The 24,470-nt window shown below is 41.8% G+C and overlaps 1 protein-coding gene across 2 annotated transcripts in view; it reads right to left on the bottom strand.

The window, feature by feature from the left end:
• LOC140542625 (plexin-A2-like) overlaps positions 1 to 24,470 on the bottom strand; it is a 98,898-nt gene that overhangs the window by 7,471 nt on the left and 66,957 nt on the right. Inside the window, exons 11-27 of one of the 2 annotated variants that reach the window (XM_072665424.1) lie at positions 23,960 to 24,056; positions 23,288 to 23,478; positions 21,174 to 21,325; positions 17,251 to 17,368; positions 16,974 to 17,110; positions 15,094 to 15,261; positions 14,409 to 14,502; positions 13,523 to 13,762; positions 13,127 to 13,270; positions 12,073 to 12,307; positions 11,226 to 11,368; positions 10,792 to 11,060; positions 7,828 to 7,894; positions 7,358 to 7,504; positions 4,505 to 4,664; positions 962 to 1,065; positions 482 to 578 (exon numbers count right to left, since the gene is read on the bottom strand). In XM_072665424.1, coding sequence (XP_072521525.1) covers positions 482 to 578; positions 962 to 1,065; positions 4,505 to 4,664; positions 7,358 to 7,504; positions 7,828 to 7,894; positions 10,792 to 11,060; positions 11,226 to 11,368; positions 12,073 to 12,307; positions 13,127 to 13,270; positions 13,523 to 13,762; positions 14,409 to 14,502; positions 15,094 to 15,261; positions 16,974 to 17,110; positions 17,251 to 17,368; positions 21,174 to 21,325; positions 23,288 to 23,478; positions 23,960 to 24,056 — 2,563 coding nt within the window. Of the gene's footprint in view, positions 1 to 481; positions 579 to 961; positions 1,066 to 4,504; positions 4,665 to 7,357; positions 7,505 to 7,827; positions 7,895 to 10,791; positions 11,061 to 11,225; positions 11,369 to 12,072; positions 12,308 to 13,126; positions 13,271 to 13,522; positions 13,763 to 14,408; positions 14,503 to 15,093; positions 15,262 to 16,973; positions 17,111 to 17,250; positions 17,369 to 21,173; positions 21,326 to 23,287; positions 23,479 to 23,959; positions 24,057 to 24,470 lie in introns of those variants that run through there. The other variant, XR_011978148.1, reaches the window with a different exon arrangement.

The following is a 24,470-nucleotide window of genomic DNA, read 5'->3' as shown; positions in this document are numbered from 1 at the left end:
TAGGTGTTTACGTATGGCCGGTAGGTATGAAGAGCTAGTGGGTTGAGCTTAGTCACGGCTAAAATAAGTATTTCCTTCGTTGTTTATTCAGGGCTGCTATATGAAGCCTCTTGAGTCAGCCAGACCAACAGCAGCATTAGTCAAGGATGCAAATTTGAATGTCTGAGATGAGCACAGGTTTTTGCCCCAGTTTATTCATTTCCAGTCCCCCCACAGTCAAGAACTTCACCCATCACACTAAGCTCCACCGCCTCTTCTCAAACTACAGCTAAGGCAACACCACTGGAGATCTGCAAGTTTGCTGAAGAACGCTAACTGCTAATCCTGTTATGTCTGCTAACAGATGCCTGTGCAAGCAAGCATCACCCATGCAGCGTGACAAAGGGAAAGGGTCCATTCAACCCACCCAGAGAGCGAGAGAGCGAGAGAGAGAGAGAGAAAGAGAGAGCGAGAGAAAGAGAGAGAGAGGACATCGACTGACCATATCTGCTGAAGCTACGTGGGAAGCTGGCTGATGTTGAGATGTTGTAGGAAGAAGTCTGCTTTGGCACCAGAGCAACCACACACCGATCTGAAACCTGCAGAGAAACACACACACACACACACACACACACACACACACACACACACAGGTGTAAAGCAAAAGTATGAGTAATTTAAACTCTTAACTCTTTACTGATCATGTTTGGTACCTGGAGCTACATGTACAGCTTATGTAGCTAACAAGCAATGCAAGCCTGTATTAGCACTGAGCTAACTGGTGTATGAATACCGTCTGCACCACTGACTGCAGGACACATGAACAGTGCAACGTCTCTTAAAAGAGAAGCAACCACAAGTCTAGCACCACTGCTGGCTGGTTAAGGTATGTTATGTAGCTCCTGCACTAAGTCCCATTACATTTCATTTAGCATTAGCGGCGTTAGCATTTTGAGCTGAGGTCTCAATTTAAAAAGCTGACCTGATAATGCACGAGTGTGTTGAGTCGTTTCCAGTCGTTTTCAATCTTAGTGGTGATGTCCTCGTCCTGTAGAACCACACGCGCCGTACGACCCTGGCGCCACTCTGCAACACACACATACAGACATATATAATCAATGTCTCAATAAAAGCTCTTGATACAAAGCTCTAACCAATCACTGTTTAAACATCCTGACCAATCACAGCTCCAGATGAGCTTCTATAGGTGTTTGGATTAATCAATATAAAATAATAAAGATTTTTAACTGTACAAATTATTGATTCATCGGTGTGTGTTAATCCACAATGTGTACAAAAGTCTGTAGATATGAGTGAATTCAGCTGCTGATACAGGTGTTCACACTCATCTTGTATAATCTCCATAGAAAAGCACCGACCACTAAACAGGACGTTCTGGAAGGTCACCAAAGGTCACTGAGCGTGGACTGAAGGGGCAGAAAGCCCCCCCAGCATTGTGGGCTCTGGAGAATATATACTTGTCCATAATATACTTTTGGCCATAGTGTTTATTCATATAACCCAGCTCTAAAACACTCTCTGCACTTTTCTGATCTGACCGGAGGTGAAAACATCCACCCGAACGGCTTTTTAGAGCACAGACAGCAGAAAATCCATCAGAATGGAGGATTTTAACACTGCCTGACCTAGTCTGATACACCACACACACACACACACAGCACTGCATGTGCATGCAAAATTCATCTCCAACCTGTAACAATCACTTGCACTTTCAATAATTAAAGCAGGTTTGCCCATCACTGCCATCAATAATCTATCAGCTCTCAGACACTGGGATAAAAGAGCAGAGCAAACCGTCCGCCAGTGTCCACAAAGTCACGGTCTGAGAGAAAATCTGCTGTAAGCTCTTCACTGTGCTGACCGGGGCTTATTTCATTTGCCTGCTTTTGGTGTAAATATTTGCAACAACTCAAGCAATGAATCAACATATTCATCACCCATTAACCCACTGAAGAGCCAACATGCATCATCTTACATTGCATCAGTCTGAAGGTGGCAAGTTTAGAAATGTTAAAATACATACACTATATGTCCAAATGTTTGTGGACAAGCCTTCTAATGAACGGATTCTGCTACATTAAGATGCAACCACTGCTGACCCAGATAAGCAAGTGCACACACACAGCTTGTCTAGTCCCCGTAGAGAAGTATTTTTACAATAGAACAGCATTGAGCTGTGGAGCAGTGGAACTGTGTTCTCTGGAATGATGGTGGTTTTCCATCCAATACTTTTGGGATGAGTTGGGGAGTTGAGTGCCTTAGAATGGGAAGGCTGTGTGCTTGACACTTTATACTTTTACACTTCTGATTAATCTAAAATCTAAATAAAATATTAAAATGAATAAAAATTGCTTTAATCATAATGTGATCTGTTTGTGTAAAAAAACAGTGCATACTTTATTTGTGTAGTTCTCTTCAGCCTTCTATAGGTTGTCCACTTACCAAACCATCAGGTAAAGTATATACAGTGGGGAAAAAAGTATTTAGTCAGTCACAAATTGTGCAATTTTTCCAACTTAAAAAAAATGAGAGAGGCCTGTAATTGACATCATAGGCAGACCTCAACTATGAGAGACAAAATAAGAAAAAAAAAATCAGAAAATCACATTGTCTGATTTTTAAATAATTTATTTGCAAATAATGGTGGAAAATAAGTATTTGGTCACCTACAAACAAGCAAGATATCTGGCTGTCACAGACCTGTACCTTCTTCTTTAAGAGGCTTCTCTGTCCTCCACTCATTACCTGTATTAATGGCACCTGTTTGAACTCGTTAACAGTATAAAAGACACCTGCCCACAACCTCAAACAGTCACACTCCAAACTCCACTATGGTGAAGACCAAAGAGCTGTCGAAGGACACCAGAAACAAAACTGTAGACCTGCACCAGGCTGGGAAGACTGAATCTGCAATAGGCAAGCAGCTTGGTGTGAAGAAATCTACTGTGGGAGCAATAATCAGAAAATGGAAGACCTACAAGACCACTGCTAATCTCCCTCGATCAGGGTCTCCACGCAAGATCTCAGCCCGTGGGGTCAAAATGATCACAAGAACGGTGAGCAAAAATCCCAGAACCACACGGGGGGACCTAGTGAATGACCTGCAGAAAGCTGGGACCAACGTTACAAAGGCTACCGTCAGTAACACACTACGCCGCCAGGGACTCAGATCTTGCAGTGCCAGACGTGTTTCCCTGCTTAAGCCAGTACATATCCGGGTGCGTCTGAAGTTTGCTAGAGAGCATTTGGATGTTCCGGAAGACTATTGGGAGAATGTCTTATGGTCAGATGAAACCAAAGTAGAACTGTTTGGTACAAACACAACTCGAGTTGCATCCAAAGAACACCATACCAGCTGTGAAGCATGGGGGTGGCAACATCATGCTTTGGGGCTGTTTCTCTGCAAAGGGACTAGGACGACTGGTCCGTGTACATGAAAGAATGAATGGGGCCATGTATTGATGTATTGTGACATTTTGAGTGCAAACCTCCTTCCATCAGCAAGGGCATTGAAGATGAAACGTGGCTGGGTCTTTCAGCATGACAATGATCCCAAGCACACTGCCAGGGCAACAAAGGAGTGGCTTCGTTAGAAGCATTTTAAAGTCCTGAAGTGGCCTAGCCAGTCTCCAGATCTCAACCCCATAGAAAACCTTTGGAGGGAGTTGAAAGTCCATGTTGCCCGCCGACAGCCCCAAAACATCACTGCTCTAGAGGAGATCGGCATGGAGGAATGGGCCAACATACCAGCAACGGTGTGTGCCAACCTTGTGAAGACTTACAGAAAACATTTGACCTCTGTCATTGCCAACAAAGGATATATAACAAAGTATTGAGATGAACTTTTGTTATTGACCAAATACTTATTTTCCACCATTATTTGCAAATAAATTCTTTATAAATCAGACAATGTGATTTTCTGATTTTTTTTTCTCATTTTGTCTCTCATAGTTGAGGTCTACCTATGATGTCAATTACAGGCCTCTCTCATCTTTTTAAGTGGGAGAACTTGCACAACTGGTGACTGACTAAATACTTTTTTTACCCCCACTGTATATATATAACTGATGATGCATGAACTGTGCACTCCTTCCATAACCAGCATAAATACAGTGTAAAAATATCATTTCACTTCTGCTGGATAATGATGAGGGTCTCGCATGCTAATCTAAACACCCTTTGCTCAATCTTTGTTCAAATTAATGCTCAGGCCAAACAATCTGTCCATCCATCTGTCTGACCTTTAACACACAGTTAGAATTTTGAGCACGCACACACACACACACACACACACACACACACACACACACACACACACACACACATAGATAGGAGTACAATGTAAAGAGGAGCTGTCCTCCTCTAAGTGCTAAAAAGAACAAAAAAGGAAATGTATAAAATATATCCTGTAAATATAATTTAGAAATTATTCAATTATCTAGTATATATAAATATATTTATCTTTACGAAAAATCAACCAAACAAAATTATTACACACACATACCCAAGTCCATATCCACTGCCCGTGGTCTTTGGGAATAGGGGATGTTTTTATAAACAGCGTCCAGAATCTTCTCCTTCACTTGAGTGATGGTGTCACAGTTCAACACTTTGACTGGGATCTCAGCGCTGTTCTCATTATCAGGGTTCACACAGCTCAGAGTCTGAGAGAGAGAGAGGGGGGGAGTTAATGTAAAAGGTTTTTAAAGGACTCAAATCAAGGGAAACTTGCTACAGCATGTTTTAGTGTTTAAAATGCCTTTTACAAGAGAATACAGTGTGAATACAGTGTATAATGTATGAATATAGTGTATAGTGGTAGAATACAGGGTGAATCGAGTGTATAATGTATGGATATAGTGTATAGTGGTAGAATACAGTGTGAATACAGTGTATAATGTATGGATATAGTGTATAGTGGTAGAATACAGGGTGAATCGAGTGTATAATGTATGGATATAGTGTATAGTGGTAGAATACAGTGTGAATACAGTGTATAATGTATGAATATAGTGTATAGTGGTAGAATACAGTGTGAATACAGTGTATAATGTATGAATATGGTGTATAGTGGTAGAATACAGTGTGAATACAGTGTATAATGTATGGATATAGTGTATAGTGGTAGAATACAGTGTGAATACAGTGTATAATGTATGGATATGATGTATAGTGGTAGAATACAGTGTGAATACAGTGTATAATGAAAGGATATGGTGTATAGTGGTAGAATACAGTGTGAATACAGTGTATAATGTATGGATATAGTGTATAGTAGTAGAATACAGGGTGAATACAGTGTATAATGTATGAATATAGTGTATAGTGGTAGAATACAGTGTGAATACAGTGTATAATGTATGGATATAGTGTATAGTGGTAGAATACAGTGTGAATACAGTGTATAATGTATGGATATAGTGTATAGTGGTAGAATACAGGGTGAATACAGTGTATAATGTATGAATATAGTGTATAGTGGTAGAATACAGTGTGAATACAGGGTGTAATGTATGGATATAGTGTATAGTGGTAGAATACAGTGTGAATCGAGTGTATAATGTATGAATATAGTGTATAGTGGTAGAATACAGGGTGAATCGAGTGTATAATGTATGAATATAGTGTATAGTGGTAGAATACAGTGTGAATACAGTGTATAGTGGTAGAATACAGTGTGAATACAGTGTATAATGTATGGATATAGTGTATAGTGGTAGAATACAGGGTGAATACAGTGTATAATGTATGAATATAGTGTATAGTGGTAGAATACAGGGTGAATAAAGTGTATAATGAACACAGTGTATGTGATAGAATGTAGTGTTTAGTGTGCAAATATAGTGTTTAATGTTAGAATTGAGACGATTGGAGATTGGTTACTTCAGGGCTGAGTGAAGCAGGTTCAGGAAATAAACACTGAAAGCTGAATGAAGAAGCTCATTAAAATCTTCTTGGCACAAACGAGTGGATCATTAATGCAAATTCCTGCTTTCACTCACAACTCTGAACTCATGGGAATACAGTGTATTAGGGTCAGTGGATAGTTTAAAACTAAGCAAAAACTATACTGTCAGGATGCCAACTGCCCTCGCGCTGAAAATGAGAATTTATTTATTTATTTTAATATGAAGAACTTATCACAGACACTGAAGCTTCGTATCCATAGCAACACTGTTTACAACCCGCATACGTTTTTACGTTTATATATACACACATACACACACACAGGAAATATATATATATATATATATATATATATATATATATATATATATATATATATACACACATCTGAAAGCACTTTCAGAAATTAAATGTTACTTAATGGTTATACAATCTTGTGCAAATGTTTGGACACCCTCTGCCCCCCCCCCCCCCCCCGACCCTGCTGTTTTCACAAAAGATTAATGTTTGAGTAGCTACAGAGGTGGAGTTTCTCATTCTCAAATGCCAAAAACGGCCAAGGGTGCCCAAACTTTCGCATTCAACTGTATGAAGCGGTCTGAAGTGTGTGTGTTTAGTAAAAGCTGTAACTGACCCAGGTTCATCCAATCACAGTTTCTAATTAAGATCACAATCTGAGGATGAGTTTAGTAGGAGAGTGCTATCTGAGCATCAGTTAAATCCTCATGCTCAACACGTCCACAGTGTGTGTGTGTGTGTGTGTATGCAACACAGCAGGGAGCGCAATTCAGCCCAAACACACACACACACACACATAGACTTTGATAAGAGTCCAGCAGCAGTAAAAAAGTACCCAAATATACACATCAAAGTAGCTTCACTGGGTGTTATTATGCATGTTTCAGGATCCTGATTGTGTAGTGTGTTTTCAATAGTTACTTTACTAATGATGTAGGTTTGGAAATATTAGCAAGTATGCTAATAGAAATACTGTTGCTCAAGCGTGGTCAGCCTGGTCATAATGCTCACCCCACTGTTTGACTAGCTTGGTCAGGCTGGTCATGAAGGCAGAGCAGCAAAATCATTAAAATCAAATGAAAACATACACTATACTGGTCAAGGGCTAAGCTGGTCAACCTTAACCAGCTTGTCTAGCAATGAGGTTCAGTGGATTTTTTTTGGTCCTCTAATTAGTCATATCAATAACAACAATTGGCCCACAGTGGTGTAAACTACTGCAGTGCATCCAACAATAAAGACAGCAGGACCTTTTATTATACAGTGACAGAAACACAGTAGAAAGCTTCAATTCCGCGTGCTGATCCATTTAACCGACCAACGTGTGCAGCTGACACTCGACTCATTTTAATCAGACAAAGAAGACAAACACACAACAAATGAAGTACTGAGATCTGCTAGTGTTGCCATGTGTGTGTGTGTGTGTACTCACCAGTGTTTTGTACTCTATCTGCTGGCGGATGAGTTTATCTTCGCTGAGAGAATAACGTGCTTCTCCTGTAATGGCATCTATAGGACCTTTCTCCATCTGCTGCTTTATAGCACAGTACAGCATGAAGAGAGGCTCACCAGCACACTCCTGACAGAAGCATAAAGCCAGTGAGATCAGTGAGAGCGTCTACCTGTAAAACTATATAACATTAATGTAAAACCCAAATAAACTCCACCAATTAAAAAGCGAGATAGCAATTTAGTGTGTGTGTGTGTGTGTGTGTGGCATTTTAATATCTGAACTCAGCTGGGTTTTCTGGACCCACATCACACACACACACGCAAGAACTGGCCTACATATAAGTTAGTTTTTTAAAGTGTTTGACACAGAATACTGAAAATAATAATATTAATAAGAACAATATGTACAATAAGAGTCTTTATGATTTGTATCCACTAACATCCCATTACCTTCAGAAACTTGTGAAGCAGGAACGCAAACCAATTGGTTAGCATCTTTTCTGCCACCGACTCTGTCCTAAAATTCACACACACAAAAATAGTTATGAAATGTTTCATATCAGAACCTGAATCCCAATCAATATCTGATTCAAAATATGAATCAGAATAAGACCCCAGATGACCATCATAATCATAAGCAGAATCCAAAGTTGAGTATCCGACTAATCAGTCAATTAAAACCAGAAAAATACTTATATGACAATGACAAGAATCTGAGTTATAAAAATGATAATAATAATGATCAAAAATTTGAATGCTATCCTGAATCAGAACCAGATTCAGAATAAGAATTAAAATCTGAATCAGGATGAAAAAAATAATAATAATAATAATAAGATGAAAAACAATAATTAATTTTAATAATACGATGAAAAACAATAGGAATTTGAATCGAAATTTAAATCTGAGAATCATAAGAATCTGAATTTAAAAGTTGAACACGAATCCCAAATAGAATAAAGATCCAGATCTGATCAGAGCCGACTGTGCGACTCTCAGGATCAGCGTGTAAGATTCAGCAGAGCTGCTTCAGGACAGAGTGTTCAGCACCATGCTAAATAGAGGGGTGTAAGATCCCATTACTTGTTATCTACATTAGCCTCCAGTGCTAAAACCATGAGAGCAAAGAAGCAGAAAGCACAACTAGGCTAATTGACTGGGGGGAACTCAGGGGGGCTTGTAGGGGGTGGGTGTTGAGAGGAAAAGATCTCAGCAGTGACGAACCACCGTTAAAGCTGCTTTAGCTCAGAGTTCAGAACAACACAGGTGCTGAAAATTCAGCCGTACACCCTGTTACAGTGGAGTAGAGTGGAGTGGGGGGAGAGAGAGAGAGAGAGAGAGAGAGCGAGAGAGAGAGAGAGAGAAGAAAATTGCCTCAATAAAAGATTTAGCAGCATTTACTTAAACTCCCCAAACAAACTTTAACAAAGAAAGAGAGAAAGAGAGAACAAAAGTCAAGTTCTCAATGTTTTATGAGCTGCTCTTCCCTCTCTCTCTCTCTCTCTTTCTCTTGCGCTCCCACTCACTCTCTAAAAGCCACCACTGTTTGCCCTATATATGTCCATTTCCCAGAGTACTCTCTCTATCTCCCTCTCTATCTCTCTCTCCCTCACTCCTGTGACTAACTCTCTCTCTCTAATTGCAGTCTCTTGGCTCTTGTACGTCTGTACTCTGTGCCGCAATGTGGTTTGTGACACTGTGTCTCACTAACAGGGACGAATGCAGGCCTCAGGATGACTGTAGATAACCATGGTTATAGATAAAAGTGTGTCACACAGTGTTAGAGACCAAGGGTTTGAGATTAACCTCCCTCTCGCGGACCATAACTGGACTTCCACAGATAACATCTGAGTGGGCTTATTAACCAAAAACAGTCACAGTTCATCTTCATCTCTTGAGATGAAACAGGCTGATTCTGCTCATGTGGCTATAAGACGAGTATGTCAGTACTGTGAAAACAGTAGTCTGAGAAGCTTCTCATCTGGGCAGTAAGTGATTATACATTAGAATAAACACTAATAGCAGTCATACAGAAAGTAGTGATTTTCCATCACTGTGTTCATTACAACATCTCCAAAGTTCTCCTCACGGAGTCTAGTATTATTAATAGTGCTCATCACCAAACACCTGGTTTGGGAAATCAGTGCTTAATGATAATGGTAAAGCTGCTGCTGCTGCTGTTGAAATTAAGCACGTCCACGCTGCGCTGGCTGGGAGCGTCCACGAGAAATCTAGAACCAAGCTTCACTCTCCAAACTAGTTCCAAAGATCTCACCTACTTTCTTCAAAATGAGAAATTCTTGTTGCTTATTGCTGTATTTCCGTTTACCAGCATCTGTTCTAGTGTAATCTGGAGATCCTACAGTAAAAACTCTCTTATTGCTGAGAGAAATGCGCTTAAGGTGCCTAAAACAGGTACCAGAACAGTCCTAAGGTCAATTCTGATTGTTTGGCCTGTACTGAGGGCTCACTGGTCACTCCAGCTACAGAAGCACGAAGCACTGGTGCAGTCATGGATGACCAGTTATGGCCTGACTCTTCAAATCTGACTAGTTCATGCAAGTTTCTCCTTTTTAACATCTGGAGAATTCAACCCTTCCTCTCTAGAGAGGCCATCCAGGTGCTCGTTCAGCCTCTTGTCACTTCAAGACTTGACTACTGCAACTCTCTTCTGGCTGGTCTCCCTCTGCGCACCATCAGACCCCTGCAACTTATCCAGAATGCAGCGACACAGGTCGTCTTCAACGTTCCTAAATTCAGCCATGTCACTCCACTGCTGCGTTCTCTCCACTGGCTTCCTGTAGCTGCTTCCCGCATCAGATTCAAACCCCTGACGCTGAGCCAAGCCAAGAATGGACCAGCTCCTTCATACTTGATGGCAATGGTCAAAAGCCGATCAGTACCAAGAGCCCTTCGAGCTTCAAGTACGGCTCGGCTCGACCTGCCATCCTTTAAGATCCACGGAAGACAAGCATTCAGAACTTTTTCTGTCCTGGCACTGAAGTGGTGGAACTCTCTCTCTCTGGGTGTCCCAACGGACACGCTCCCTGTCCTCGAAAATCAACTGAGAGTACTTGGGCGAAGTGTAGTGTTGAGTATTATAGTCTCCATACTGACTTTGTGTTTAGTAGTATCTAAGCTGAGAGGTATCTTTTGGATCCCCGTCTATACAAACTAGCTGAGGTCATTTTCTAAGCACTTTTCACTCTAGATAAGAGCGTCTGCTAAATGTCTTAAATGTAAATGTAATGTAAATGTATTGTGCCTCTGGGGCTAAACTTCTGTTTTTTTTTGGGACATCCATTACTTGTTAGTGATCTGAGTACATTTGGGGTAATCATGAAAAAACAGGAAGGAAACTGGACAGTTTCTGGTCACATTATCGTGAACACAGTAAGATTGTGTTTCTCTCACCTCCTCAGAAGAAGCTTGGGGTGGTTCTTGCTCTCCATGTTCTTCAGAATGAGGTCAGAGAGCAGCTGTTTGAGCAGGTCAGTGGCGAACTCCAGCCTGGCCTGCAGGGCGGTCATTATGAGCGAGGCAAGATACCCGCGGTCCCGCATGGAGAACGAGCGCTGCAGCTCCAGTGTCCGGATAAACGTCAGCAGGAACGTCTTGTTATTCACCAGCTGAGCGAACTGCTTCAGAGCCTTTTCCACACGCTGCTGACCACAGCCCGCCACCTCACACACACACACACACACACCCATATGACTATTCACACACTGTATATTGAATTACCATGATACTTTTAGACAGGATATAACAGTGTAAACAAACTCCAAGTGATAGCATGCATATCTCTCTGTCTCTCGCCCTTTCTCTCTCTCTCTCTCCCTCTCTCTTACCTCCAGTTCTCGAAGCACTGGGTGGTCGTCCATGCCAGGGAACAGGACCCTCATGGTGTAAGTGCGGTAATCCAGGTGCGGAATTCCAGCTCGGTCCAGATCACTTGTCAGCTCGTTTATATCTGTCTGCAGCTCGGCAAATGCTGTGTACACACGCACACACACACACACACACATATCCTATAAACATATTAGAATATCTTATAGTACAGGTTGATCATGCTGGTCGGCCAGCCTGGTCATGCAGATCATGTTAGTCCACCAGCTTTGTCATGGTGGTCAAGCTTGATCATACCTGTTGTCTAGCTTGATCAGGTCGGTAGACTGGCTAACCCATCATACCTAAACGAAAACATACCCTATGCTGGTCAAGAGCCAAGCTTGTCAACCAGCTTAACCAATTCATATTTCTGTTTTTTATTTATTTAATATAAATTTGCTTATTTTTATACTCTCAATATTTCCTTATTTTGATTGTTTATGATTGTCTTTATGAATCTTCATTTGTTCATTGAATTCTTCCCATTCCTGTTTCTTGTAAAGGATACAATGTATTTTCAAGGTTCATTGATTACCATGCAGCTGCCAATGGCAACAGGCTTAACATGATTATTATAATTTTTTTCATTATTATTATCATCAAAATTATATGTTTGATTATTATTATAATCAAAACAGTTAAGTGCTTCATGAGATAAATCCAGTTTTACACACAACAGACTTCACTTATTTGGGTTAAAATAAAAGGTGGGATTACAGTTTAGCATAATATTGAAACGTACAGCACACATATTATTATTTACTGTTGAGACTGTGATGAGGGTGAGTGAGTGCACCGTGTCCTCACCCTCTTTACACTCCAGAGCCACTCTGGACTCCAGGTTGTCCATCTGCATCTGCAGCCGTTTGAGCGTGAGGTCGTTCTCGTGTGATTTGCGGCGGTATGCGATGAGGACGAGGATGACGATAATGAAGAGCAGCCCTCCGCCAGCCGCAATGCTGAAGATAGCTGGCAGGGTCAGGAGACTGTCTGATTGGATGTGGACCGAACCAGGGGACACCAGGAGACCCCCAACCTGAATCTGAAAAGACACAAATACTGTTTTCTCTTTTTTTTATTTAAAGTCAGGATATTTCTGTCCTGAAAATAAACATTCAGCACACACACACTCACACAGAAAGCCCCCCTGAGCGATGCCCCTCACAGGTTGGGAAAGGACAGAATATGCACTTCCAAGACTTGACACTGAAGGCTTTGTCTGGAAATTATGCTAAAAACAACCATGTGGTTCAAAGCTACACAAACCCAGGCTGTGCCCCCCGCCCCCCACTACAGCTATTTCCTATTTCAGCTACATTTCATCATCTGTTTTAACCAGCAGGGGAGTTGGACTGAAATGGCCATCTGCATTTTAACTGTCTAGATAACCAAGCTCACTCACTCAGAGAGATAGTACTACTCACAGTACTTACGTAAGAATTCATAGTGAATAATAAATAGTAATTCATAGTAGTTAGTGAATAATTCATAGTGGATACTAAATAATTTATAGTCAATAGTAAATAAATAAAAATGAAAACTAAAAAATTTCTAGTAGATACAGAATAATTCATAGTAGATACTGAATAATCCATAGTGGATACTGATTAATTCATAGTAGACAATTAATAATTCATGGTAGATGATGAATAATTCATAGTGGATACTGAATAATCTATAGTAGATACAAAATAAATACAAATGAACACCAACTAATTAATAGTACATACAGAATAACTCATTGTAGCTACTTAATAATTCATAGTAGACAATTATTCATGGTAGATGATAAATAATGCATAGTGGATAGTCAATCCGATAAATGATAGTTCTTTTAATATTAATAACACTGTTATCTTACCGTTACTCTGTGCTGACCACTGAGCGCAGGTGGTTCACACAGCAGCTGATGCTCAGAGATGGTGACGGGGCAGGGTGTGTCTCCCACCAAAACAGAGTAGTTCAGTCTGGACCCTCCAGAAGCTGGTGGCACCAGATTCCTGCCCTGCCCACACACACACACACACACACACACAGTGGACACACAGACAGTGGACACACATTGGACACACACAGGAAGAATAAGAGTTTGGAAGGTTCAAGAAAAAGGCAGAGTAGACTTAGTTATTAAATATGTTAAATTATGTTAAAAAACACTGCTGAATATAAATGTACGCTTTTTTTTTTATTAATTATTGGTTAAGTGAAAAAGTAATTGATTTGATTAAACTGAAGGAGTGATTTGATTGGCTCTCACTTTGAGGATGATAGGTGACCCAGGTTTCTGCTCTAGTACACCGGTCAGGCTGAGCGGTTCGAATGAGGGGTTGGGGTAGTAGATGAAACTGGTGCTGTTAAAGGTCAGCAGGGCCTGGACATTATTGAAGACGAAACCAAACTCATCAGCGTGCTTTACGGAGTCCTGACCAGGGGTGTGGTCAGCCATCAGAGACGGAGCAAAACAGCTGATGGTGGTGGTGTTGACCACTTTACACACCTGCCCAAGAGAAAGAAAATGATCAGTGTAACAGTACAGAGCGATAATGTCAGAGTGTAACATCATAGATTAATAATGTCAGTGTGTAACTGTACAGAGTGATAATGTCAGTGTGTAACAGTACAGAGTGGTAATGTCAGAGTATATCAGTAAGGAGTGATAATGTCAGTGTGTAACAGTACAGAGTAATAATGTCAGTGTGTAGCAGTACAGAGCTATAATGTCAGTGTGCAACAGTAAGGACCAATAATGTCAGAGTGTAACAGTAAGGACTGATAATGTCAGTGTGCAACAATAAGAACTGATAATGTCAGTGCGCAACAGTACAGAGTGATAATGTCAGTGCGCAACAGTACAGAGTGATAATGTCAGAGTGTAACAATACAGAGCTATAACGTCAGAGTATATCAGTAAGGAGTGATAATGTTCGTGTGCAACAATAAGGACTGATCATGTCAGACTGTAACAGTACAGAGTAATGTCCGAGTATATCAGTAAGGAGTGATAATGTCAGAGTGTAACAGTACAGAGTAATAATGTCCGAGTATATCAGTAAGGAGTGATAATGTCAGGGTAAGAACTGTAAGGACTGACTACAGTAAGGAGTGATAATGTGTAGTAGGTAACAGTAGTGTGTTGTACTGACATTGACAGATTCATGTCCAGCATATTTGACTCGAACCCGAGGCTCCTGCACAACGTCCAGATTAGTGCCAGTCACGGTCAGGGTGGTGTGACCACTGCCAAACAAAATACAAGTATTTCTTCATTAATAAGTATTTCCAATACTTTGATTAAAATTAACAGACTAATTAATGAGGTCATGTGACAGGCAGCCACTCTTTCATTTCAAATGTCAGAAGCTCAACCTAATTTTTAAACGTATATTACACACACACACACACACACACACACACACACAGAATCACTGATGAACACACTGCTCAGAAACAATGTTACCAACATCAAAAGATCAAGTTTAATAAATGGACTTAACTGCAGATACTGCACTAATAACACACTGAGACCTGAGCTGAGACTGATATAAACCAGTTACTTCAGTACACACTCACACACACACACACACACACACACTCACTCAGATACAGCTAAAGAGGATCAGCACTGAGTGTGTGAGAGAGAAAGCGAGAGAGTGCAAAGTAAAAGAGATAGAGATAGAGAGAGAGAGAGAGAGAGAGAGAGAGAAATAAGATGGAGACAGATGGAGGGAAAGAAAGATGATAGCCTCTTACACTTCAAAGGCCACCTGAGCTGATGCATGCATGTGTGAGTGTGTGTGTATGTGAGTGTGTGTGTTTGTGTGTGTGTACCTGGTGATGCTCCATTCCGGTTCAATGCGCTGTACTGTGGGGTCCTCAATGTACTGGAAGGTCAGTGTGCTGCTGAGTTCAGCTCTGTCCACGTTCACCCGCACCTCCACTGACCCCTCCCCGCAGACAGAGGGTGCAGAGAAACACACGATTTCACTGAAGCTCCGCCTTCAGGAACACACAGAGCCAATCAGGACGTTTTTTTCCAGGCCAAATAACCTGTTTGTATATTCACTAGTTTTCAGTCTTCAGCAGTTTCTAGCGAATCACAGACATCGACTTTGAGCAGTCTGAAGCTACGCTGCCCCAATCTGTTAGAGTGCCCATGCTAACCCCTGTCCACCACCGAAAGCTTCTACAATGGTCAGAACCTTAAACCTTGGTTTGCGGAACATGACAAAGAGTTCAAGGTGTTCCTGTGGCCTCCAAATCCTCCAGATCTTAATCTCTCTGTGGTTGCCCCACCTCACAGCATTACTTTACGTCGCACCCACTGCTGAACCATATGTGCAAATGCACACACACAGCTTTTAGAGTCCCAGTAGAAAAGTACTGCCAAGAGAATAGGACTCTTTGGCCTACTCTCAATAGAACATGACCTAATGGCACCAGTCCTAATTCCAGGCATGGGCTAGATGGGTATTGGTGGAGCTGTGTTTTCTGAAATGATGGATGGTGCTCTATCTAACACTTTTGGGACAACTTAGGGAGTTGGGCATGAGGTGGTGACCAGCCAACACCCTGACCTCACTAACGCTACTTGTCACTGAATGCAATCAAATCCTCATAGCAATGCTCCAAAATCTGGTAGAAAGCCTTTGTCCCGGGACAGTAGAGACAGCTACTCCAACCAAAGCAGGATCAACTATTTTTAATACCCTTGATTTTAGAAGAACCAATCAATGAGCAGGTGTCCCAATACTTTTGTCCATACGGTGTACCACAGGACACCTTCTGAGGCCATGTGGAGTCCACGTCCTGGGTGGATCAGAGCTGTTTGGGTAGCACATTAAGTTTGTTTCAGTTCTTCTGTGTAGTTGGGAAGTGGTGGTTCTTCTAGCTATAATGAGCCATTGATTCCACTGCACTCAAGCAGTGAAATCTTCATTACTTCTAATCTAGTTTTAGGTCTAGCTCTAAATTTAGTTCTTCAGCACACAGGTGACCTTTACCGTGTTCTTCCTCCCATCAGAAACTTTCAAATTACAGTTCTGTCTCATCTACTTTGGAGCAGCTAATATCAGCGGCTCTAATGAAGAAGCCGAGGGTTTAGGACTGAAATGAGATTCTATTTCTGTTCCGGCGGAGGTTTAGCCTCAAAGCAGGCCAGAACTTCACTAATCTCTCTCTCTGTCTCTCTCTCTCTCTCTCTCTCTCTCTCTCTGTCTCTCTCTATCTTTCTAACAGACCAGTGACTGTTGCTGTAATTAGAGAATATCCCACTAATTTGGCTGGTTCCTACTGCTACAATGAGGCCACTTCACTTCTGCAACAAGAGCTTCCACCACGAGGGGCCGTTTGATCCTTAAATAGAGCTCCAAAAACGAAGCCAGTTAAGGATGCTCCCAGGAAGATCCAGGGGAATAACTCAGTCTCCAAAACTCCTGTCATGAAGATGCAGCTCTTTCAAGGGCCTTAGAAACTGTCTAAAACGGTTTCCCTCAGCAGTCAGTGAGAGTGTCTACCTATACTAAACATATATAACTGTGGAATAAACTCAAATAAACATACAGTCAGTGAGAGTGTCTACCTGTAAAAGCCAAATAAACATAAAGGCAGTGGTTAATGAGTGAATAAACCAAAAATAAACAACAGAGTTTTGAGTTTTTAAGGTTCTAGATATATTTGAGGCTTTGCTGGATCAAACTGCCAGGACTGACCTGTAAAACTCGCAGGTTTCGTTGCCAAAGCGAATGTGCACACTGCTGCCTGAGTCCAGGTGATCCCCCACTATGGTCACCTTAGTCCCTCCAGAAACGGGTCCACGTCCTGGGGTCAGCCCCAGCACGTTGGGGGTCTGCGGGGGAAATACAGTTAGGTAGAACACATAGTGTCATTGATGCAAAGCACTAAAGGCTATATGTGTACTAACATGTGTGTGTGTGTGTGTGTGTGTGTGTGTGTGTGTGTGAGAGAGAGAGAGAAAGAGAGACGCACCACAAATGTGAAGAGTTGTGAGGATTGTGTGCGGAGTTCAGGCTTGCATTCTCCCACACACAGCTGAACCGGACCAGGCCCACTGCTGACCGCTGCTGAGTCCATCTCACACACCACCCTGCAGGACACACAGACACAATCAGTGTTTTTAGCATTCGTCCTTTAAATCAACATGTTCATCCATTATTCAAGTGGAATTTCACACATTTCACAGTGACTTTTGATTAAATTTTAGATGATTTGATTATTTTTTATTTAATTATTATTATTATTAACAATACACTGAATACAGAAATATAAAGCAGTGTAAACAAAAAAATGAAATGCAAAAAAAAAAGATTTATTGCATGTTATTATAAATAATTGTTTGATTACAATATTATGCAATTACATTTTAATATGATTATAATTGGTTTGTTATATTACTGAATTAAATAGCATTTTCATAATTGATCATTATAATGTACCAAAATCAATGCAGTTGAATTTTTCAGATCAAAGCATGTTTAAACCCCTACCATGCACACATGCACACACACACACACACACACACACACACACACACACACACACACACACACACACACAAAGCAACCCCTCCCTCACTTAAACATCATTGTAATCACCATAGCAACAGTCAGCAGCAGCCCTGTGGGTCAATAAAGGGGAACAAGCCGGAGCAACCTGCTGCTGACACACACACACACACACACGCGCATACACACAGTTACACACACACACACAAACACACACACTTACACAAAGGCACAAACACAGGTGCAGACTCTTCCCTGGTGTGTAAGTGGGTTCTGAATTACACTTAATGTGCATTTTTTTGTACACTGTTAATCAGCAGCGCAGCGGCTCAAGGTGCGCAATCACACGCTCCAGGAACACACTTCACTCCGGTGGTGTTTTACACACTCTTTCTACATAATATCTAAAGATTCAGCAGAAAAACAATAACTCTCCAGCTATAGCAGAGATCATCAGTGATCATCAAAGTCACAGTATCATCGCTGATCCTTGACCCAGATTCAACCGATCAGCCAAGACATGTTTGCTTTCTGACTTTCTGGCTTCTTTAGTTTACAGCTGGACATGCTAGGCTAACATTGCTAACAAACACTTGACTTAGACCATTGACTTAGACCATGGAGACAATCTTACACCCTGCGAAAGGCACGTTGCGATGCTCATTGCTATCTTACACACCGCCAATAGTCTATTTTCACGGTTTATGGCCATGTCGTTTAAATAGCAACGGTGCTCGCAAATATATCTACGCTGATGGGCGTGGTGGTCTCAAAATGAGGTGTGTTCAGGTACATTTCTAGTGTACTGTTATCTTGGCAACGGAAAACACAGGTGTTTTCCTAGGCAACCTAGGCAGACGTCAACAGTCAGACATTCATCGCTATCTTGGCAGTGAATTGTCAGCACAGGCTCGTGCACAACACGCATACACCCCTGCTTTACACCACTGAAATAGCAATCCTCCAAAGTCAGACCGCACCTGGCTCCTAAAGGGAATGGAGAGTGACACACTGATTGGTTTATTGCACACTACACTCAAGACACACTCATGATTCATTAAGAGACTTGCTACATGCCTTTTGCACATTTCGAGCCGCACAAGCAGTACTTTTCCCGTTGTTATGAAGGCAAGGACACACTGACACGCCCTAAATCAAGCTGCACCGCGTGCGATTGACGGCTCGCCAAAAGATCGCTAAAATAGGACCCTGTTTCTTTGTAAACACACACCCAACCCACACCCAAAACCTTTATCTGTTTGCCTGTAATGTATCAAAATGCTGCACAAACGAGTTTATAAAGGTTCCCTCTTAAAACTAAAGGTGCTACAAAGAGTTTTTTGAATGGTGGTGCAGAAAGTTCAGTGTCACTTTACCTGGGTGGTTATAGATGCCTCATAGATGCTCATCTGACATTCAACTAACATTCAATGGAACATTATATGCAAGTTGAATGTAAATGGCTGTCTATTAAAAGGTAACCCTGAACCCAACCCTGAACCTAACTCTAACCCTAACCTTAACGTTAACCTTACCATTGAATCAACCCTGAATCTTAGGTGTAAGGTTAGGTCCCAGGGTAAGGTTAAGGTTAGGGTTAGGGTTAAGGTTAAGGTTAGGGTTAAGGTTAGGGTTGAGGTTAGGGTTAAGGTTAAGGTTAGGTGTAGGGTTATATTCAATAGACAGTCATTTACAATTAGCTTAGAGTTCAGTTGCTTTAAATAGGCATTCAGCTGAATGTCAGTTGAAGGTCAGGTGAGCGTATACGAGGCATCTACAATGGACCATCCAAGTAAAGTGACAGAGTTCTTTACAGTACCAAATATGGATCTTCTACAGCATGGCTCGAAGAACCCTTTGAAACACCTTAGCATTTTGAAATATTTTGAAGCAACTAAATGAAGATTTTGATTGTTTATTTAACACTTAACATAGATGAGAAGATGTGAAGAGATGAGACTGGTGACAGTCCAGGTCCAGGGTTTGTTAGCATTGTTAGCCTAGCATCTCCAGTTGTAGTGAAGTGTAGTTGAAGTGAAGCAACCCGTCGTAAGGTGTTCAAAATGAGCCAAAGTGAGTTCATCTAGAAATGTACACTTAAATATTCTTAAGAAGAATTATGTGAGAATTGGTGTTCTTTGCTCCTGGGCTCCTGGGCTTTACTTCACTGCTGTGAATACAAAATGCGATTTGAGTGCACCCCCTCATGGACAGCCCATGGACACATGTATTTCTGGACAAGCTGAGAGATCCAGAAGCAGCATCTGAAGTGAAAGGAATGTGTGGACTGAGGCGGTAGACTGATATTACAGGTGTTACACAAATATGATGTGTTATGTCTCCTGCAGCTACGAAAGTTCCATAGCGCATTAGCAACGTTCTTTGCCAGGGTGGGAACGACAGAGACGCCATCCTCCCTGTTACAGCTGTATAATAAAGTTGCTTTAAATGACTACAACAAAGCAGGTTTATGTGGCACTGCATGATGCAGCATTATTCCTATTCAAGCTCCTTAATGAGATCAAAGATCAAAGGATCCTGAGACAGTCATAGAATAAGTGAATGCAGGACTAATCATGCAGGGTTTGGAATAGGTGTGTTCACCACAGGGTGAGACTGAGGAGAGTTTCTAGACCCTGTTCATTTCTGCTGGCTAGAAATACGCAGCTGTTAATATGAAAGTTCGCCAACTCTAAAACGCCTGAAGTACCTCAGAGGTGTCCGACTGGCCCGCTGAGGGTTCGCTAATATCCCCTTTTTCCCAAACTCATAATGAGCTCTAATGTGCCAAAACATTCTCCAATTTTCTGGTGACAAGTTTTTGTGTTTTCTCCTCTGGAATATAAATTGGGTCCAGCTGCAGCCCAGTTGAGTTACAGCTGCGTTACACACACACACACATACACACACACTCACACACTCAAAAAAAAAAATCACTTCTCCATCCAGCAAAGCAGCACGCTGCAAGTTTCAATTACACTCTCTCTCTTTTTCAGTCACTCTCTCTCTCTCTCTCCACAGTTCCTGTAGTGTATTACAGATGAATGCTGATCGTGGGCTAGAGGAGTGTGAAGCCCTGAAGTGTAGTGTATTACAGTCTGTCAGAATGAGTGTGTGGATCATATGAACGTTTTAGAGCATTATAGAGCACCCCCTACACTTCCTGTAGTGCATTACAGTCTGTCAGAATGAGTGTGTGGATCATATGAACGTTATAGAGCATTATAGATCGCCCCTACACTTCCTGTAGTGCATTACAGTCTGTCAGAATGAGTGTGTGGATCATATGAACGTTATAGAGCATTATAGATCGCCCCTACACTTCCTGTAGTGTATTACAGTCTGTCAGAATGAGTGTGTGGATCATATGAACATTCATGTTCTTACTGTTCAGCGGTGATGTATCCATCTGACTGAACAGAACATGGAACTCCAGCTACCTCCACCCTGCCCTGCAGCTCCGCCAGAGTCATGCCCAGGTTGACACCACGAATGGTCACCACCGTGCCACCCTCTGGAGGTCCAGCTAGAGGGGTCACCTACACACACAGAGAGAGAGCGAGAGAGAGAGAGAGAGAGGTAAGTAAACATCATTTAAAGCAGGATCAGAAAACATTCTATTAACTCTCAGCTAAATGAGGAAGGTTCACAAAGTTGTATTTCTAGAGTCTTCCTTAGATCTACATTTCAATTATTTTTTAAACCCCAGCTTTCCAGAGAAGCTGACTGTGAGGACACGGACTGTAAAGGAAACAGTGGAAACTGTTCAGAAAGCTCTCTCCTCTTCTCCAGTCAGCAGCTCTGGTCACTGCGTGGAGCTGAATCACACAAACGCACTCTTCACTTCAAAGCCTCCCACTGCTTTGATGTGCAGCAGCTCGCCAGTCTTGGCTTGCATTCCCGGTCTCAAACACAGCTGATAACTCTGCCAAACTCAGTCCGAATTCATCACAACACAACCAAACACAGCAAATACACCCTAAATCCAGCTAGAACACAACCAACACAACCGAACACAGCTAAAACACAACCAAACACAGCAAATACACCTTAAACCACACTTATACACAACCAAACACAACAAATACACCTTAAACCCAGCTAGAACACAACCAAACATAGCAAATACACCTTAAACCACACGTATACACAACCAAACACAGCAAATACACCTTAAACCATCTAAAACACAACCAAATCCAGCAAGTACACCTTAAACCCAGCTAGAACACAACCAAACACAGCAAATACACCCTAAACACAGCTAAAACACAACCCAACACAGCGAATACACCTTAATCCCAGCTAAAACACAACCAAACACAGCACATACACCCTAAATCCAGCTACAACCAAACACAGCTAAGACACAACCAAACACAGCAAATACACCTTTGTTAAGTATTTGAAGCAAAATAAATGAAGTTTGTGTGTGTGTGTTTACAGAGATCAGATACACTGATGAGTCTAATGTTTGTTAGCAACATTAGTCTAGCATGTTGAGTTGGAAGCTAAAGAAGCGCATTTCGGATACCAAACATGCCTTGGTTTGATTGACTAAATCTGGAGTGGGAGATCACTCACAGTACTTAGATTTGTTAGCAAAGTGCTTCGTTAGAGAAAGTGGAAAACTAGCCTCAAGGCATTGAGACACACTGACGTGTATGAAAGACACAGAGTATCCAGTATCTGCTTTGTGTCTGCTTTCATGCCAACATCTTCACACTGCTGGTAGCTTAGAGCTTCCCCTAGCTGCCACTCTACTTATGACATACAATTGCTCTAATGGGTTTCCCCCGACTTAACAGCAAGAAAGATGTAGAAAAAGAGGCTTATGTAGTTATTTGTTATATAAACACTTATGTAGCCTAATAGCACAAAAACGAACACCTGCTACAGAATGTAGGTTATATAAGGGTATTAGAGGGAGCACAGGCTGGAGTTTAAGATATATCACACACACACACACACACACACACATGCCTGGGGCTTATGTGGGATTACGCTGTAAAAATAAAAATGTATGTGGGGAACAGACACAAGCATTATTGAAATTATTTAAATTCATATCTGGTATTAGAATACCAGATTTGTGAAAAGTTTGTGGACACCCCTTCTTATAATCTCAGTAGAACTAGCACTGACCAACAGAATGGGGTGCTCTGAAGCCGCCATGAGCACGAGGTCATCGATGTCTACCACGACCAATGCTGAGCGTGGGTTAGAGGAGTGTGAAGCCCTGTAGTGCAGTGCATTACAGTCTGTCAGAATGAGTGTGTGGATCATATGAACGTTATGAAGCATTATATAGCGCCCCCTATGCTTTCTGTAGTGCATTACAGTCTGTCAGGAGGAGTGTGTGGATCATATGAACGTTATGGAGCATTATATAGCGCCCCATGCTTCCTGATCAACATGCATTACAGTCTGTCAGAATGAGTTAGCGGCTCATATGAACTATGATCTAGGGTAAAGCCAGAAGAGTAGAGGCTGTTACTGACCTCTGTAATTCGGGGGTGTGTGCACTTGCTGTTGTGTCCGGTGGGCTCCAGCCAGCGCCCAGCGAATGAGGGGCAGTGTTTACGCAGAGTGCAGCGGCTCTCTGCAGCACACCAACCACAGCCGAAACGTTGATCAGCCTTCAGACACAGCCCACAGCTCTCCCTCTGAGCACTGCACTTATACAAGTGCACTGTGGAGGACAGGGGGAGGGACTTTCATCATCATCATCATCATTAGCATCATTATATGTTACAGTTATCCAACCACCTTGAAGCTTCACTTGCTGGCCTGTTTGATCCGAAACACGTCCCATACAGGTTACAGTTCAACACACTGAAGCTGTGTGACTGACAGAGGCCGACAGATACACCGATACTATCAGCCTCTACACAGCTCAGCACTGCTGTCAGTATCGGTTACACTACTGCAGTAATACACTCTCCTTCCCTCACACTTTCATCTCCCTCCCTCACTTTATTTCACTCTCTCTCTTTCTTTCACTGTCTCACTCTGTACTTGTTTGTCTCTACCTGATCCTCTCTCCTTCACTCGCTCCGACTCTCCTTTACTTACTTTTTTACTCTACTTACTCACTTTCTTTTTTTCTCTCTCTCTCTCTCTCTCTCTCTCTCTCTCTCTGTGTGTGTGTGTGAGATCGATGATTGTGTTACCTTTAATTCTCTCTGGGTTGTCGATGATGAAATTGCTGTTCCACACAATGGACAGATCCACAGCCAGCTCACTGAGCTTGAACCCCTCATACACGTACTGCATGCGCACACACACAGGGTAAAGGATAGGTTATTAACTTGCTGTCATCTTTATATGAGCTATCAGGGTGTGTGTGTGGTGTGTGTGTGTGTGAGTGATGTGCCCATTCTAAGAGTGGAAAGGACAAGTGACTGTCCTTACTGACCATGACACACACTCTTTCATTCACTCAACAAGAGAAAGAGATAGGGAGAGAAAGAGAGATGGTTGGGGAGGGGGATAGAAAAGTGTTTTAACAACATTTACACATTTCTTCATGTATTATATTATATCATATCATATTATCATATTTATGTATATATATATTTGTCTCTCTGATGGACTCTATGATTCCCAAGTCATCCACAAGAGCCTCCACTGTAACAAGAACCCCACAAGCTGAAGAGCTAAACCACTGACTGTACACACACA

Source organism: Salminus brasiliensis, chromosome 21, assembly GCF_030463535.1.
Source record: "Salminus brasiliensis chromosome 21, fSalBra1.hap2, whole genome shotgun sequence".
Taxonomy (NCBI): domain Eukaryota; kingdom Metazoa; phylum Chordata; class Actinopteri; order Characiformes; family Bryconidae; genus Salminus; species Salminus brasiliensis.
Note: the sequence above shows the minus strand (reverse complement) of the source record. Positions and strands in the feature narration are given on the sequence as shown.